General features: G+C 36.4%; 4 protein-coding genes across 4 annotated transcripts in view; 3 read left to right on the top strand and 1 right to left on the bottom strand.

Annotated features, from left to right (window-relative positions):
* Positions 1–193: 193 nt before the first annotated feature.
* Positions 194–4,964, top strand: LOC113666739 (melanocyte-stimulating hormone receptor). The gene has a single exon (XM_027182527.2). The coding sequence runs from the start codon at positions 2,525–2,527 to the stop codon at positions 3,533–3,535; it is 1,011 nt and encodes a 336-aa protein (XP_027038328.2). The 5' UTR covers positions 194–2,524; the 3' UTR covers positions 3,536–4,964.
* A 2,432-nt stretch (positions 4,965–7,396) lies between these two features.
* On the top strand, positions 7,397–9,683 carry LOC149039350 (adenosine receptor A3-like). Its single transcript, XM_089185347.1, has one exon. It carries the CDS (start codon positions 7,604–7,606, stop codon positions 8,612–8,614), a length of 1,011 nt encoding a protein of 336 aa, XP_089041473.1. The 5' UTR covers positions 7,397–7,603; the 3' UTR covers positions 8,615–9,683.
* A 774-nt stretch (positions 9,684–10,457) lies between these two features.
* Positions 10,458–12,018, top strand: LOC113666707 (uncharacterized). The gene has a single exon (XM_027182500.2). It carries the CDS (start codon positions 10,573–10,575, stop codon positions 11,269–11,271), a length of 699 nt encoding a protein of 232 aa, XP_027038301.2. The 5' UTR covers positions 10,458–10,572; the 3' UTR covers positions 11,272–12,018.
* Positions 12,019–12,787: 769 nt separating this feature from the next.
* LOC113666679 (UNC93-like protein MFSD11) overlaps positions 12,788–14,424 on the bottom strand; it is a 12,115-nt gene continuing 10,478 nt past the window's right edge. Inside the window, exons 17-19 of the mRNA XM_027182470.2 lie at positions 14,280–14,351; positions 13,520–13,588; positions 12,788–12,968 (exon numbers count right to left, since the gene is read on the bottom strand). Coding sequence (XP_027038271.2) covers positions 12,873–12,968; positions 13,520–13,588; positions 14,280–14,351 — 237 coding nt within the window. The 3' untranslated portion in view covers positions 12,788–12,872. The remainder of the gene's footprint in view (positions 12,969–13,519; positions 13,589–14,279; positions 14,352–14,424) is intronic.

The raw sequence follows: 14,424 nt of genomic DNA, 5'->3' as shown, positions 1-14,424 counted from the left end.
CAAACATTCTTGTTCGGTTTCCAAAGGCTGTAAAGTAGGTTTTCAAACGCCCTAGCTGTGGTTGGTCCATATCGTGTTTTTCTTGGTTTTCAATTTGACCTGTCATAATTTATTTATTCAATCTTTTTGACTATGTTTCTATTTCTGTTATTTTACGTAAATGAAGGTAAACATGCCACAAATTCAATGTTTCTTTTTCTTTCTCTTTTTTTGGTTTGCTTGTTGTTTTTCCTATTCTCTTTTCCTATTGTCTTTTTCCATTGTCTTTTCTGTGATTTTGTCCTCTGAGAATATTCAGTTATTACTCGCGCCGAAAAAATTCTAAACATGAATTAATGCTAAATTTACTGCCATTTGCACATGCACTGAAGGCTTTTTAGCGCATTGGCCATTGAAATAGTATAAAGTATTTAAACAAAAGTTTCCATTTGACGCTCTGAAATTGTTCAGCGTCACACATTCAGAGAGGCATTTTTTAAAAACCGGAGAATAAGAGCCTCAGACCCTCATACTTTGGCACTAATGATTCATTCCCGGATATATCTGGAAGAGATGCATGAAACTCAGTATATACACGCCAGTATCAATGTCTTTCTGGGCACCAGGAGGGAGAGAAAGCCTAATAACGAGAAAGGAAACTAAGCTGGTACAAATACCGCGTCCGAAAAATAATCAAGGCATCTTTTCCCTAGATTGACCATGAATGGGATTAGAACCAGTAACAAATATTTACTAAAGCACGTTTTCTAATGCTTCAATTGCTGACTAAGTATCATTTTTATATCGCGCGACACAAAATCAGGATTTATTCAAGAAGGAGAGCTATTTAAGATATTTAGCAGAACTTGTATGGCTAAAATTTCTGTGAATAACTTATTCGTGAGTAAGCTGATTCTTGAAATGAAAACATGAATAAAAATAGATACAGGTAATATTTTGCGATATATGATGTACTGATTCCATAAAAGGTCAGATAGACTTTGTTGGGGGCTTCAAGCCGGAAATTGACGAAAAGCTTATTATGAAAAAACAATTATAAGAGGAGGTATTGGCAACACTTATGATAGCCATTTAAAACTGGATGAATGTTTCCATTAGAAGACCTCCAACAGATGAACCTTATCTGTCTTACATTTGATAATATCTTGAGATGACATGATAATCACAGACTTTTCCTGCCTTAAAAAGGCATTTCAATTTTTGCTCAGAAATTTAAACGTCATCATCTGACTTGAAACAAGTCTTCACTTTTCAATAAATTTCCTTTTCTATTTTTTACCATAACAACGATCGTTGAATTACTTCCGCTTAAAAATGTTGGTTTCATAGATTTCCAGATCAAGTTATCATTTTATATGCGAGCTTTTGATTTTAAGAAAGCATCATTTTACTATTACTTCCGAATAACTGTCTAAATCAAACTGTTTTCCTTGGTGTTTTTGTTTTTACACAAAACAAATTCTAGATATGCTTTTCATTTTACGGTACTCTTCTAAGTAACTGAAATCGTATCTTTGAATCGATTTTCCCCCCAAGATTCTTGTGATCAATTGGAAGCAAGATATAGCATCTAAAAGACAATTTTTTGATCTCTGAACACGCTAACTAAAAAATAGCTAATGATCTGACTATGGAGGAATACAGAGTGAAGCATTTTGATCGTGGACAAGATAGTTTTCTAGAAGGGCTTTTTCTTTCTGTTTTATTCAATCCATGGTAGAAATCAAAGAGAGCAAATAATGGCGAATACATTTAAAACTTATGCAATTTATCTCAGACAGGAGATAAGTCTTCTTCTTTCCTTTCCTTTTAGATCTTCTTCTATTTTAGTTTTACCTCTCACAGGTGAAGTCCTTCCCTGTATTCTACTTAAGGAGAAGTTTACCTCACTGTCTAGCTATTGTTTTCTTTTGAATCTTTCTTGGACAATTTTCCAACACTCCTGGGCAGACAAACGAAACTGTCATTAGTAGTTGTACCTTGGGGGTAAGATGAGGAATTCATATCTTTATATATCAAGCTGATTTATGATTGACGAAATGGAATAAAAATTCATACAAGCCCTTTCGATTCGCCAAAGAGAATTTCAAAACTGCTTGAATCATGCAATAATACGAAATCAGAGGTAAAGGCGTCTAGCTCGCTGCTTCAACTCCGAAGAACAAAAAATGTTATTTCTTATGTTGATGTCTTTTACGCAGAAACCACAATAATTTGTACGTGCTTTATTATATTTTTCCCCTTTTTTTCCTCAGGGTTGTCATGGGTGACGATGCACTTAATCTCAAAGTACGCAGTACTCTTCGCGTGCGGTTTGTTTATGTCCATTCTTGCAAAGTGAACCGGAAAAATTGTATGCAATATTGCCTCAGTATAAATTACCCAAAAACAATTTTAGCCATTTTCCTTCTCGGCAGCTGCAAGAATAATACATGCGTACACAAAAAGTACAGAGTATATATTCCTGGTTATTTGGAAAACGAGTCAGTAAGCAAGAAGGGTCTTACGAGTTCAACATCACTTCATGATGCTGAACATATCATACCAAGGTGGTAACCAGAGCTTTGAAGAAGCAACGCTTTGTTGCAGGCATTTAGACGTCTTTTTCAGCAAAGCCGATAGCGATGTCATCCTGTTGTCAGACACAATTGTCTGTGTGATTAATTCTGTGTTTAGCGTAATCGCCGTGTTCGCCAACATACTCATCTTGTACGCTTTGTACAAAGCCTCGTCACTACACCCTCCATCTAAAGCGTTGCTATGCAGTCTCGCTTTGTCAGATCTGGGAGTCGGTGCTATAGTACAGCCATTATTCGTGGTCTACAGATGGGCACAGATCAACGGAATTCTTCACAAATATTGCAAGGAAGGAATTTTCTCTCATATCGAAGGAAGTCACTTCTCGGCTGTTTCATTTCTTACAATGGCGGCTATTAGTATCGACCGGCTCCTTTCGCTGGTCCTTCGCGTACAATATCATTCCACTGTCACCCTAAGAAGAATTATTTTCCTGCTAGCTTTAATTTGGATAAGCGGAGGCTTATGGTCGTCATTTTGGACCAGAAAACAGGATTTATACTCGCTCATAGGCATGATACAAATTCCAGTCTTTTTTTCCATAACGTTCTGCGCTTACTTAAAAATCTACCTCTGCCTTCGCAAGCAAGCTTGTAGGATGGGAAGGCACGTGAACCCACTGAAATGCATCAGAAAAACACATGGTATGAATTTCGCTCGCTACAAGAAGTCTGTAGTGAGCATGTTTTACCTATTTTGCGCTTCAGTGGTCTCATTTCTGCCATATCTTTGTCACAAAGTTGCAGTAGCCATTTCTGGATGGAATACTTCAACTTCGGTTTTGTTTAGCTTTGCTCTCACCATGGTTTACGTGAACAGTTCTGTGAATCCTTTGATATACTGCTGGCGGATTTCAGAGCTGAAGCAAATTGTACTTAATGTTCTCTGTCGTAACCGTTCAGTAGTGAAAGAAGTCAAGTTCGTAACCTCTAGAGACCAAGTAAAAATTATGTCTTAGAGTAGCTCAAAGTGATGATTTCCCGCACTTGAAGACAATTCTGGGATATGGATCAACATACCAGAGATCATTCTCCCAACGTTACCTCCGTGATGCCACAGAAAGAAGATATAATTGCAAACTACTTGACTAACTGATTTTAACAACCCGGTGCCTCAGGTTAGACGTGAAAATCTTGGATCTACAAACTCGGCTTTTTAGGAAAAGTATTCTTTATGTTGGCCTTTCTCTAAAGTAGCCCTCTTAAAATGAAAATAGAAACTTTTAGCGCGAGAAAATTTTAACCAATTTAAGATTGCAGTACCGCAGGATCGCTGCTACTGAACTTCGACTGTATAAAAACCCCAGTTCATGTTTATTCCAAAAGTTGCAGAGTCATTGCCATAAATTCCGAAACATCAGACATTGTTTTCGATAAATGTAATCAAAACGTCAACGTGCTCGCTCACTTTCAGTCTGAAAGGTAATTGCTGAAACTTTGTAGGTCAGTTTTCAAAGCTAAAACTGAACTTTAATAAATCAGCTTGAATAGGCCTACAGAGGTTACCATCTGTTATTTCAGCGACATTATTGAACTTTGCGGACGTAAGGCTTAAATATAATTTTAGTGATCGAAAGATATTGGTCTTCCAGAATTGTTTACACTGTTTGATGCATTTCCTGTTGACCATATATGCTTTATGACTTTCATAGAATTACGTGATGATTCGTGATTTTGTGTGGTTTCCTTGTTTGTGATCACCAGGCTCGCGCAGCCGGCAGATCCTACGGAAAATGAAAGGGCGCGAAATCAAGCACTTGTTCTCTGCTCGAAGCTCGCGGCTCGCTGCTCTTTGTTCTCTGCTCGAGCAAGAAGCTCGTAGCTCCGCTTCTTGATTCTTGCTAACGAAAACGAGTTGCGAAGCTTCAAGTTGAGAAGTAGGTTTCTCTTATTATTGCGTTCCACGCCTTTCGCCGCTTCGCTGCTTAACGTTTCAAAGCGCACATTAACTAGTAATTATATTATTACGTAAGTATATTTGAATAAAGAAACTATAAGCGTGGATCTTAGGTATATCTTGAGGTCTCCTTCAGGCAAAAAGTAGTTTGGTTTATTAGCGGGCTTAGAATATCATAATGTATTTCTTATGACATTTACCTGAGACAAACTTGGTCATCACTGAATCCGCCAAATGTGAGCTTTATTTCAGGTGCAAACAAAACTATTGTTTCAAAAACAATGCGTCATCCTTCAGTAATATTGCCTCTCTCTTATTCATTCGGTGAATATTCAGAGAGTTCTGAGGAGGATCCATGTATGTGTATCACTAAGTTGGAAGTGATTCAAGAAATCAAAAGCCTAGATGTCCCGAACGATAGATTTACAAGCACGGCAACCTTACAGAGTATGTTTCGAGAATGAAATAAAATGAATTTTACGGAGCTAACACTTGCTGATGTCGTTTGTGGTCAGTTAGCAATGCTAACCTGTCAATATTTTGAAAATCCAGAACGATAAAAAATACCATATAATCATATATACAATCTCCCGTAACACACGATTATAATCGAAAAGAGCAGAATCAATATTTCATATTAAGCCGAATAATGATGCGTCAGCACGCACGAGCTTAGTAGAGATGTATGAACTGACCCTTTGGTCTCTAACATCAGCATACGTAGTCCCTAAAGGCCTCGGTTTAATTTACCCAAAAACCGGTCTTCTCTGAAAACCCCCGAAACCAAATGATTGTGTCAGGGACTTATTTTAACTCTTTTCAAAACATTACTTTTTTATATCGTTTTAAAATAAACTTTTATTCATTGCCAGCGTTGATTAACTCTTTGATTCCCAAAAGTGATAATCGTGTAAACTCTCCCTATAATAGAAGTACATTATTCAGGAACCAGGTAATAACAATACTTAAACTTATCAGGTAGAAGTTGTTATCTTGATCTAACACCTAATTCTCATTACTTACTTACACGGAAATGCGTAGCAGCTACAATCAGATCTTGGGAGTTTAAAGGTGAAACAAATGGCGGCTTTTAGTTTTCGTATTACCAAGATATATAATATTCCTTTCTCAACAGTTCTAATTAAAAAATGGCAGGCTATATTAAAATATGACTAAACAGACACATTACTTTTATATATACCTGAAAGACAAGTTTTTTATTACATGTCGACCTTGGAGATGACTGAAACTTATCCACTGGCTCTTTTGTTTTGTTTTAAATTTTGAGTGCTTTTTGACAACTTTCTTTAATCCAAATAATTATTTCTTTTTTTCTTAATGATTATGGTTTGATTGTAATGATTTGCGTTTTAACTCATTCTCGCCTGAAGGGAAGCTTTAATCAAAAGACGAATCATTTGAATATCATGAATGACGATGTTGATCAAAACTGCAGGAATAATTGCGTAAATAACACGAAAGCAAAGAATAAATTTATGAATTAGAAACATTGAAAAGAAAAGTTTTTGAGGCATGCAATTCAGTGATGCGAGCATTTTCAACTTAGAACATGACTACGCATACAAAATTGTTATACGCCGCAGAATAAGCCTCCAGGGAAGATCATTCAGTGATAATTTTATAGAGTACAAAAGCAGCTGTGGATTCAGAAAATTCTAGTCAGTGACATCGATCAACAATCGGCCTCTAGCTAAGTGCGCAAAAACACATAATACTCCAGAGCTAATGGATTTTTATCCTGCCGACTATTATCTTACGTTAGCGTGATAATATATCTCAAGTTTCCTTCGCCTAATTTAGTGTTTTCCCTTTTTTTAGTAGTAGGATTTATTTTTATATATATTTCCTGAAAATCTGAGCGGGCAGGATTCGCTAAATCCTGTAACCTGATCACCTTATTTCGACAACAGACCCGACACAAGGACTTTCTCATCAAATTCGCGAAAACAGAGCGGAACTTTCGTTTTAGCGATTTGAAACAACTCTTGCGAGCTACAGGCCGTTGTTAAGTCTCTAAATTTCTCGTTTCGAAGATTTCAGGAAAAGATTTTACGCATAAATTTTTAGCCGCAAGTCATCCGATTCAGAAATACATTTACTTTTAGCGATTGCAAACTCTTCCCAACGGGTAACATTATTCTTTTAAAGATATGGATCACTGCACCTGCTGGGTAAATAACTTAAATATTAAGAGCATAATATATAACTTAGTTCCAAAATACAAACAGAGTTCGTTGCCTTAATAAGATATTACATGATATAATCCATTTTTAGATTTTAATTATAGTTTATTCTAGGTGGGACTTCCTCGATAGAGAATTTTGGTAATGATTATACTAGGTTTGAATTAAAGCAGAAAACTGTTTATTCTTATTTCCAATCATCCCTTTTTTTCAAGAAGAGAGAATTTACCAATCAATTTCGGCATTTTTCAACAATTTGTTAATTGTTGTCATATTTCATCATTTCCACTTTTTCATGTCGTTCTGATCGTAAATCCATAGGATTGTAGAATTGTCGCTAATACAATGGAACAAAAAACAAGAAGAACCAGACATCAGTGACATTGTTTATTCCACTGGTCAATAAAACCATGAGTAACCATGCTTTTGAGTTATTTCCGTCGATTCATTTCAATCGCAGAATTCGAGGAGATACATCTATTTCAAGGACATTCCTAAGTGTCCAAAGGACGGGAAAAAATCTAGGTTTTTCAGCATTTAACAAAGCCTGGGTCAGTTCTCCACCAAACTTTTGTCATTATCGGTCCACGCATGTTTGCATAGAAGATTCTACTTTGACGAATATCAGATAATCTGTTTATTGAAGACATTATCGGCTGCGATTTCATTGGCCGGAGACACCATTTTATATGCCTTGTGCAGAGAGTCAGAATTAAATCAGCCGAGGATCATATTCCTGTCCGTCAATTCTAAACAGGTGAAAACAAATTTACGTCAATTTTAATTGCAAATAGCCAAGTTAAGGTTCGTTATAACCAGAAAACTAGATGCATATGCATCATTTTCAATTGAGGATAAAAGACTAACGTTCGGACCGCAAATTGATAGTTGTTACATAAAGAAGAGCGAAGAGCTACAGAGCGAAGATGGCCGTCAACGCATCCCCGGCTAATTCGAGCGCTGATCTTTTTACCTGTTACGATCCGTCCATTTTCATTCGAGCGCCAAGCACACTTCACACGAACTACATTATAGCTGCTGTTTTCAACGCTATCCTCTCAGTAACAGCCACTTTGGGTAATGCTTTGATTCTGTTCGCGCTTAAGAAAGCTACCACCCTGAATCGTACTTCAAATTACCTCCTGTGCTGTCTCGCTGTTTCTGATTTGATGGTCGGCCTTGTTGTACAGCCATTACACGTTATTTACTGTATATACGGAATCATCGGTGGTTCTAAAGTACGCTGTTACTCGCGAATCCTCTTCCAGTGGACATCAGATTATTTTATTGCAGTTTCCTTTCTGACGATTGTGGCTATTAGTGTGGATCGCTATTTCACCTTATGTAAGCGTCACGCCTATCGGTCAACCCTTACAGCCAACAAAACAAGAGCAGTGATTGCATTTGTTTGGATAACTTGCCTGAGTTTCCCTCTTGGTCGTCTTGTGAGTTCTTCCATATCAATGATTCTGTCTTCCATTATTTTTATCATTTTTCTCCTGATCCCATCATTCACGATTTTCAAGATTTACCGCTTTCTCAAACAACACGAGATTCAGATTTCTTCTAGTATGAAAAAATCTTCTGCGGCGGGCGTTAAAACCGGAGGATTCGATGTTTTGCAGTACAAACGCTCCATAGCAACATTGATCTGCGTCTACCTTACTCTCCTTGTTTGTTTTCTACCATCAATCGCTGTCACTGCGGCCTGGATAACTGCGGATCGACCTGGGAAATTACGACTTATCAAAGTGGGAAATTTCTCACTGACTTTTATAATGTTTAATTCAACCCTTAACCCACCCCTGTATTGTTGGAGGATCAGAGAGGTTCGTCAGCTAATAATCAACTTGTTGAATAAATTTTTTTGTTGTAAGATCGATCGAAATCACAGAAATAGTGTTTCTTCTAAGACTTCTGAAGATACCCGTTTGTAACTTGGATTCCGTGCGGAACAAACGCCGACTGAACGTTCAAATTCAGGAACATTAACTATGACATTATGCCCACGAAACATTAATTAGTCTCGCGCTTTTTCTTATTTGTACTATGACTAAGAATAGAGAAGCCTGTAGCAGTAGAAGACAGGTTTCAGAATTGAAAAAAACATCTCTGTAATTTTTAAAATATATATCCTCAAAATGTATGGTTTAAGCATATGGACGAGACGAATTTCTACGCTTTCTAATGGTTATGGCACTTAAGGAAATTGAAGATAATGAGTGCACGTTCATAAGCAAACCTTAGGAAGTAGGTGGGCGTTGAGGATCTTCCTATTTTTGGATGAATGTGTTATTATTAAATTGTTCTTCCTGTGTAACATTTACCGAAAGCGATATAGTGCCCACGAAATGTTGAAAAATGAAGAGTTTAATTGTTTTCCCTCAGTTTTGCATTATCGTCATACATAATGATGTATTTAATAATAACTGAAGAGTAGGGAACAATATTTAATTTTCAAATGCTGTCAAAAGACTAAATCATCATTTTTTCAAAATGTCAAAACGCACTAAAAAGATATTGTAAAGATGAATTCAAGTAGATTAATTATAGAGGTCAAAATATCAGGCAATGTTGTTCTAATTTCGTGTTCCTATTTTGGCCAAAGTTCTTTCTGGACATTTTTTGTTTTCTCTTTTTGTTTTGTTTTGTTTTGTTTTGTTGTTGTTGTGGTTTTTTCTTTTTTTCATTCCAATTTTTCGTTTTCAATTGGATTTTCCGTTTAGCCGTTTTAGTGATTTATAAAACGCCGTATTCAGCAGGCTAAACCGGCTCTCTCGGGACTCAAGATATTTCTAAGTGTAGCGCGGTATCATGCCACAGTCACATTTTTTAATTCTGATCTAGTCAATATCTGATATATTGCAAGTAAAAAGTATTAGTTAATTATTATTTGAACACCTGGCTATTATGAATATAGTGCATATTTATCTCGCTTTGTGTTGATATAAAAGAATTGTTATGTGATGAATGACTATAAGAATATTGAAGCTTTCGTTCCCATGATCCTTAAAGTAAACTTCTTAAGTGATCATCGCTTCTTTTGCTGGCTGATCAATCTCTTTCTTCTCGTTACCTCTTTTCTTGGCAGTGAGTGAATATTACAAGGTGAGAATTTACGAATGATGAAATATGCAAAACTGTTCAAATCGAAGTCTCGTTTACCGAGATGAAATCCATGAAAATCCTTGTCCCTTCTTGCTCTGTAAGGTGCAGTTTCGATAAGTTTGAAACGTCATTTAACCGAAAGAGTGATTGATTCCCTAGCCATGTTTTTTTCCGTACATGAGCATTCGATGTTCATTCTAATGTTCTGTCGCAAACTTCCCATTGTTAGATGGGGTAAAAGTCCAGGGCGGGTGATTAGAGTTGGAAACGAAATGCTAGATAAATAGGCATATACTTGAAAGTATTTTGGGCTTTTTTTTTTTTTTTTTTTTCACCGCTTTTTTGCATCGGAAGGAATGCTTTACTAAGGAAATCTACAATCCAAATCTCCTTCCTAGAGTCTTCACAACGTTAAAGGGGTAAGTTTCTGAAGAAACTGTGGTGCTGCGTCGGTGGGAGAGTATAGCAGGTAAACCTGCTCTTACCTGCTCTTCACAACGTTGTCGAGCAGAAAAATGGTTTGTTTGAGCTAATGTTAAAATCATTGTTTGGGTACTGGTCCACAACTGTTCAGGGCCCAACTAGGCAAGCAAGTGAAACTTTCTTTAAAATTTCTTTTCCAATGAATGGACATTTGGTCAAATTCTAGTTGGTCTATAATATAACACAAAGTTTTGTGCAAATACTCCTTTTTCCGCGTCGTTTGATGGGGGACACTGGAGACGAGAATATTGCTCAACAGACACCTCATGACTTATTACACAGAAGGAAAAAGCAATAATTCAAGATGACTGTCATTAGCTGCCTCAAATGGGTCATTCTTTCGAGGTTAGATATATCAAGATTGCTTCGGATTTGCTGCGTTTTTGGAGTTTCAGTACAAACAGTCTATACCTTTGTAATAATTGTGAGAGAAGCGTTAAAATCTTCTTCCGAAAAGACAAATAGTCATCAATCTGCAACTCAAGTTTTGTTCTTTCCGGACAAAGTTTTCGCATGCCAGCAGTTTCTATTCAATGGAGGCTGTAGTAGGAAAAACTGTCAGTTTTCTCACGAAGAGACCTCATTAAGTAAGCTTGTGAGAGTTTTATTTGAAGCTAAACAAAGCTTGGACGTTTGTGTTTTTACAATTAACTGTCGCGAGCTTGCAGATGCAGTCATTCGACAACACAAGAACGGTGTCGTTGTCCGAGTGCTGACAGATGATGAACAGATGGGTTCGACTGGTTCTCAGATTGAGAAGTTTCGACGCGAAGGAATCCAAGTTCGCCACGATCTTTCTTCGTTCTTCATGCATCACAAATTTGCCGTCATTGATCGAAAAACACTTGTTAATGGATCCTTTAATTGGACAAGGCAAGCGGTGACTGGAAATAGAGAGAACGTAGTTATTTCAAGTGAAGAATTCGTTGTCAGATCGTTTGCAGAGGAATTTGAAAAACTATGGGAAGAGTACGATCCTTCTAAAAGATTTGGGGTCTCGTGAAAGATTTTCACATCTAGGACTACGAGACTGACATTTTACTCTAGTTATTCTCATGAGTATCCCAACTTGTGATTACACCTAACTGCTCGCCGACACCCACTCAGGATATTCCTCGCTTATTTCGCGAATGAAAAAGTTTCTATGTAAACTAGTATTTGATTTTTTAGGAACTCGTTACTAAGTCTCTCTCAGATGCCTTAATACCTAACGTTCTTACCTTAAGTTTTTATTCTTTACGCATTATCTTAGCATCCTTAATGATATTTTTTTAAACTCACTACTACAACTGGTTACCAATTTCTCTTTATTGTTTTCCTTTTCTCTCGACACGTCTTTCTAATGCCAAATTACTTAGACCTAGCTAGGTAATACAAACAAGTAGCTTGAATACATGTGACCTCCCCTACTCCTTGTTGAGAAAAATTGCTTAGTTTTATAAATGATGTGCATGATTCCCTGATCTCCTCTCAAGTTCTGTGTTCTCATGATGTACTTTTTTCCTTACATGGGGAAGGGAATGCATTGGTAGTGAAGCAAAACAGTGGCTATGAACAAAACAAACAATCTCCCTTGTAAGAGAATAATTTTTTTAAATTTGTTGCCTCTATGAAAATGAAGATTTTTAATACTTGTGAGTAATTAGAATTTTTCTGCATTGCAAACTTTATAAGATATTAAATTTCATTAACACTTTTGTTTCTAGAAGTAACTCTACACATAGAGAAAATAAAGAAGTATGATCAATCTTGTATTAGTGTTAGTTATTTCATCACTTCAGTGGCAATCATTATACTTAAATTAAATTTTAGTGCCACAAGGTCTCCTGTACTATACTATATTCTTGACATTGCCATTACTGACATCAAGAAATTAATATTTAAGTTGAGCAGTCTCTAAATCAACATGTGTCTTCAAGGTATACTACACAAATAATTATAAGAAAGATGATTCAATTGTTTGTTTTTCAGCAAAAAGCAAAACATTGACCAATGTTAATGATCTTGTGACCTAAACAAACTCTAATTATACCAACTTTTCAGTGAATTCCCAAATGTTTCCATTTCAAAATTGACATTATTGGTGTACAAAATTTTGCAAAACTTATGTATCACTACATTGAAAAACTTTCAAAACTTACCAAAAGCCAGCATTTTCAACTAATTTACAAAGTTTTTCGTTCACATAAACTGTTTTACATTCAGTGCTACTTTTTATCCTCTACAACTGGTCTAAAAAAGCCACAGCATCTCCAGTCCACAAGTCATTTGTATTTTCTTGACTTCAGTCAGTATTCTCATTTTTCCTTGAGTCGTCATCTTCCCTTATATTAAGTACTTTTTAAATGATAACTTTGATTTCAGTTAGATGATGCTCAATTGAAATGTACTCTGATGGTACTATTTCTTAACTTCTTTTGAATTCCTCTCCCCTCCCCCCTTCCCCTACCCCCTTCCCCTACCCCTTCCCCTACCCCCTTCCCCTCCCCCCTTCCCCTTCCCCTCCCCCCTTCCCCTACCCCCTTCCCCTACCCCCCCCCCACAACAACAACCTACATGGGTTCACCATGCTGAAAATAATTATTAGTATTCATCTTCCACACATCAACTTGATATAGGAGCATAACCCTGATTAGCCACTCTTCTTGCTTTCCACTCTACTTGAAAGAAACCAAGTGTTCCAAACAATGAAGAAACCACCTGAAATGGAAGAGCAAGAGGAATACATTTCTTGTGTCAAATTGTTCCAGATACAGAAGCACACCTATTTGAAGAGGAGCTTTGTCATGAAATGAGTGCAGAGTAAACTTGAGATTAAAGCAATTCATTGTGGACCACAGAGGTCTTGGAAATTAAAATGCAAAAAATGTGAGTATGAGTTTCATACCTATGGAAGAAAAATAATGATATTGGCAGATAATACCTTATAACCACTTCATCATGTTAATGCAAAAAAAAAGTGCTACTTAAGCTCTGATTGCCACAATCTTAAAACAAGCCCAGAGAATAAGCTAAGAACAAACTGTTCCAGAGAAAGGAAGGTCTTCAATCTTGATAATGATCCTTTCCCAAGAACCTTCAATTATTCTAAAAGGAAAGTACTAGGAGAGGAGGTAAGGTTAGACCACTTTGAATCGTCTTGAATTTTTACAAATTTTCAGAACTGATTCTGTGACCTTAAGGTACTCTAGATATAACTCGGTCCTTGACCAAAAAGAATCTCAAGCCTGTAACACCAAACACTGACTCACCAGAATAAGCAGTTGCCATTGTAAATGTAACCTTAGACTGTAGAAGAATCCAATGGCTGCTGTAAGGGACTGAAACGAAAATTTCGATTTCATTTGAATAAGAATACAATTTACTAGTAGTTTTATTGTTACAAATGGCTAACTTCTTGTACTTCTTGATACTCAATGTCACAAATGAGTACAAGCAAAGTTATTTATGATGGTCAACCCATGAACCAAAGCAAGAAATTGTTTGAGCAAATGTTTGATTGCTAAAGGAGGTATAACTTACTGGTTGTAACTTCATAAGGTCTGCCACTGATATGACAGCCACTAGTCCTTTTATCAGTCTAAAACCTTTGACCTCTAAGAGTGACTAGAATCTAATTTCTCCTCAAAATAACACCCCTAAATCACACACTAAGGTCTAAAAGAATGAAGGAAATAATCACCAAATAGAGAAGCTCTTGATTGTTAAAGAAATTCTGCTTGTTAGCACCTTAGAAAATGTATGGTACAGAACAGCATAGAGAAGATGCAAACTTCTACTAGAGTGTAAAGGTTTAATCCATGTACTAGAAAAATGCACAAAAATACTCAATTTTCAATTCGTAAGCAGTGTCACAACAATATTGGACAAGCTAATACTCATTCACAAAGAGCAAAGCTTAACCCATCATTTTCTGGTCATCTCCAATAAAAAACCTTGGTCCATTTGACTCCCATACAAATGTACAGTGTGAACAATACTTGTTACAGATAATTATTTATGTGAACCAACCTGTACAAATTTAAACAATGCAAAAGCTGGAGCACTATCTTTTTCATACAGAGAACCCAAAATTGCATAAATCTGGGAGGAAAAAGGGAAAAAAAAATTTAATGTAAGATCATATTGAAATATTTGACAAAAGCCTAACACACTA

The sequence above is a fragment of the Pocillopora damicornis genome, chromosome 10 (genome assembly GCF_964200805.1).
Source record: "Pocillopora damicornis chromosome 10, jaPocDami1.2, whole genome shotgun sequence".
Lineage (NCBI taxonomy): Eukaryota > Metazoa > Cnidaria > Anthozoa > Scleractinia > Pocilloporidae > Pocillopora > Pocillopora damicornis.
The sequence above is the reverse complement of the archived record's forward strand: the minus strand, read 5'-3'. Positions and strand labels throughout refer to the sequence as shown.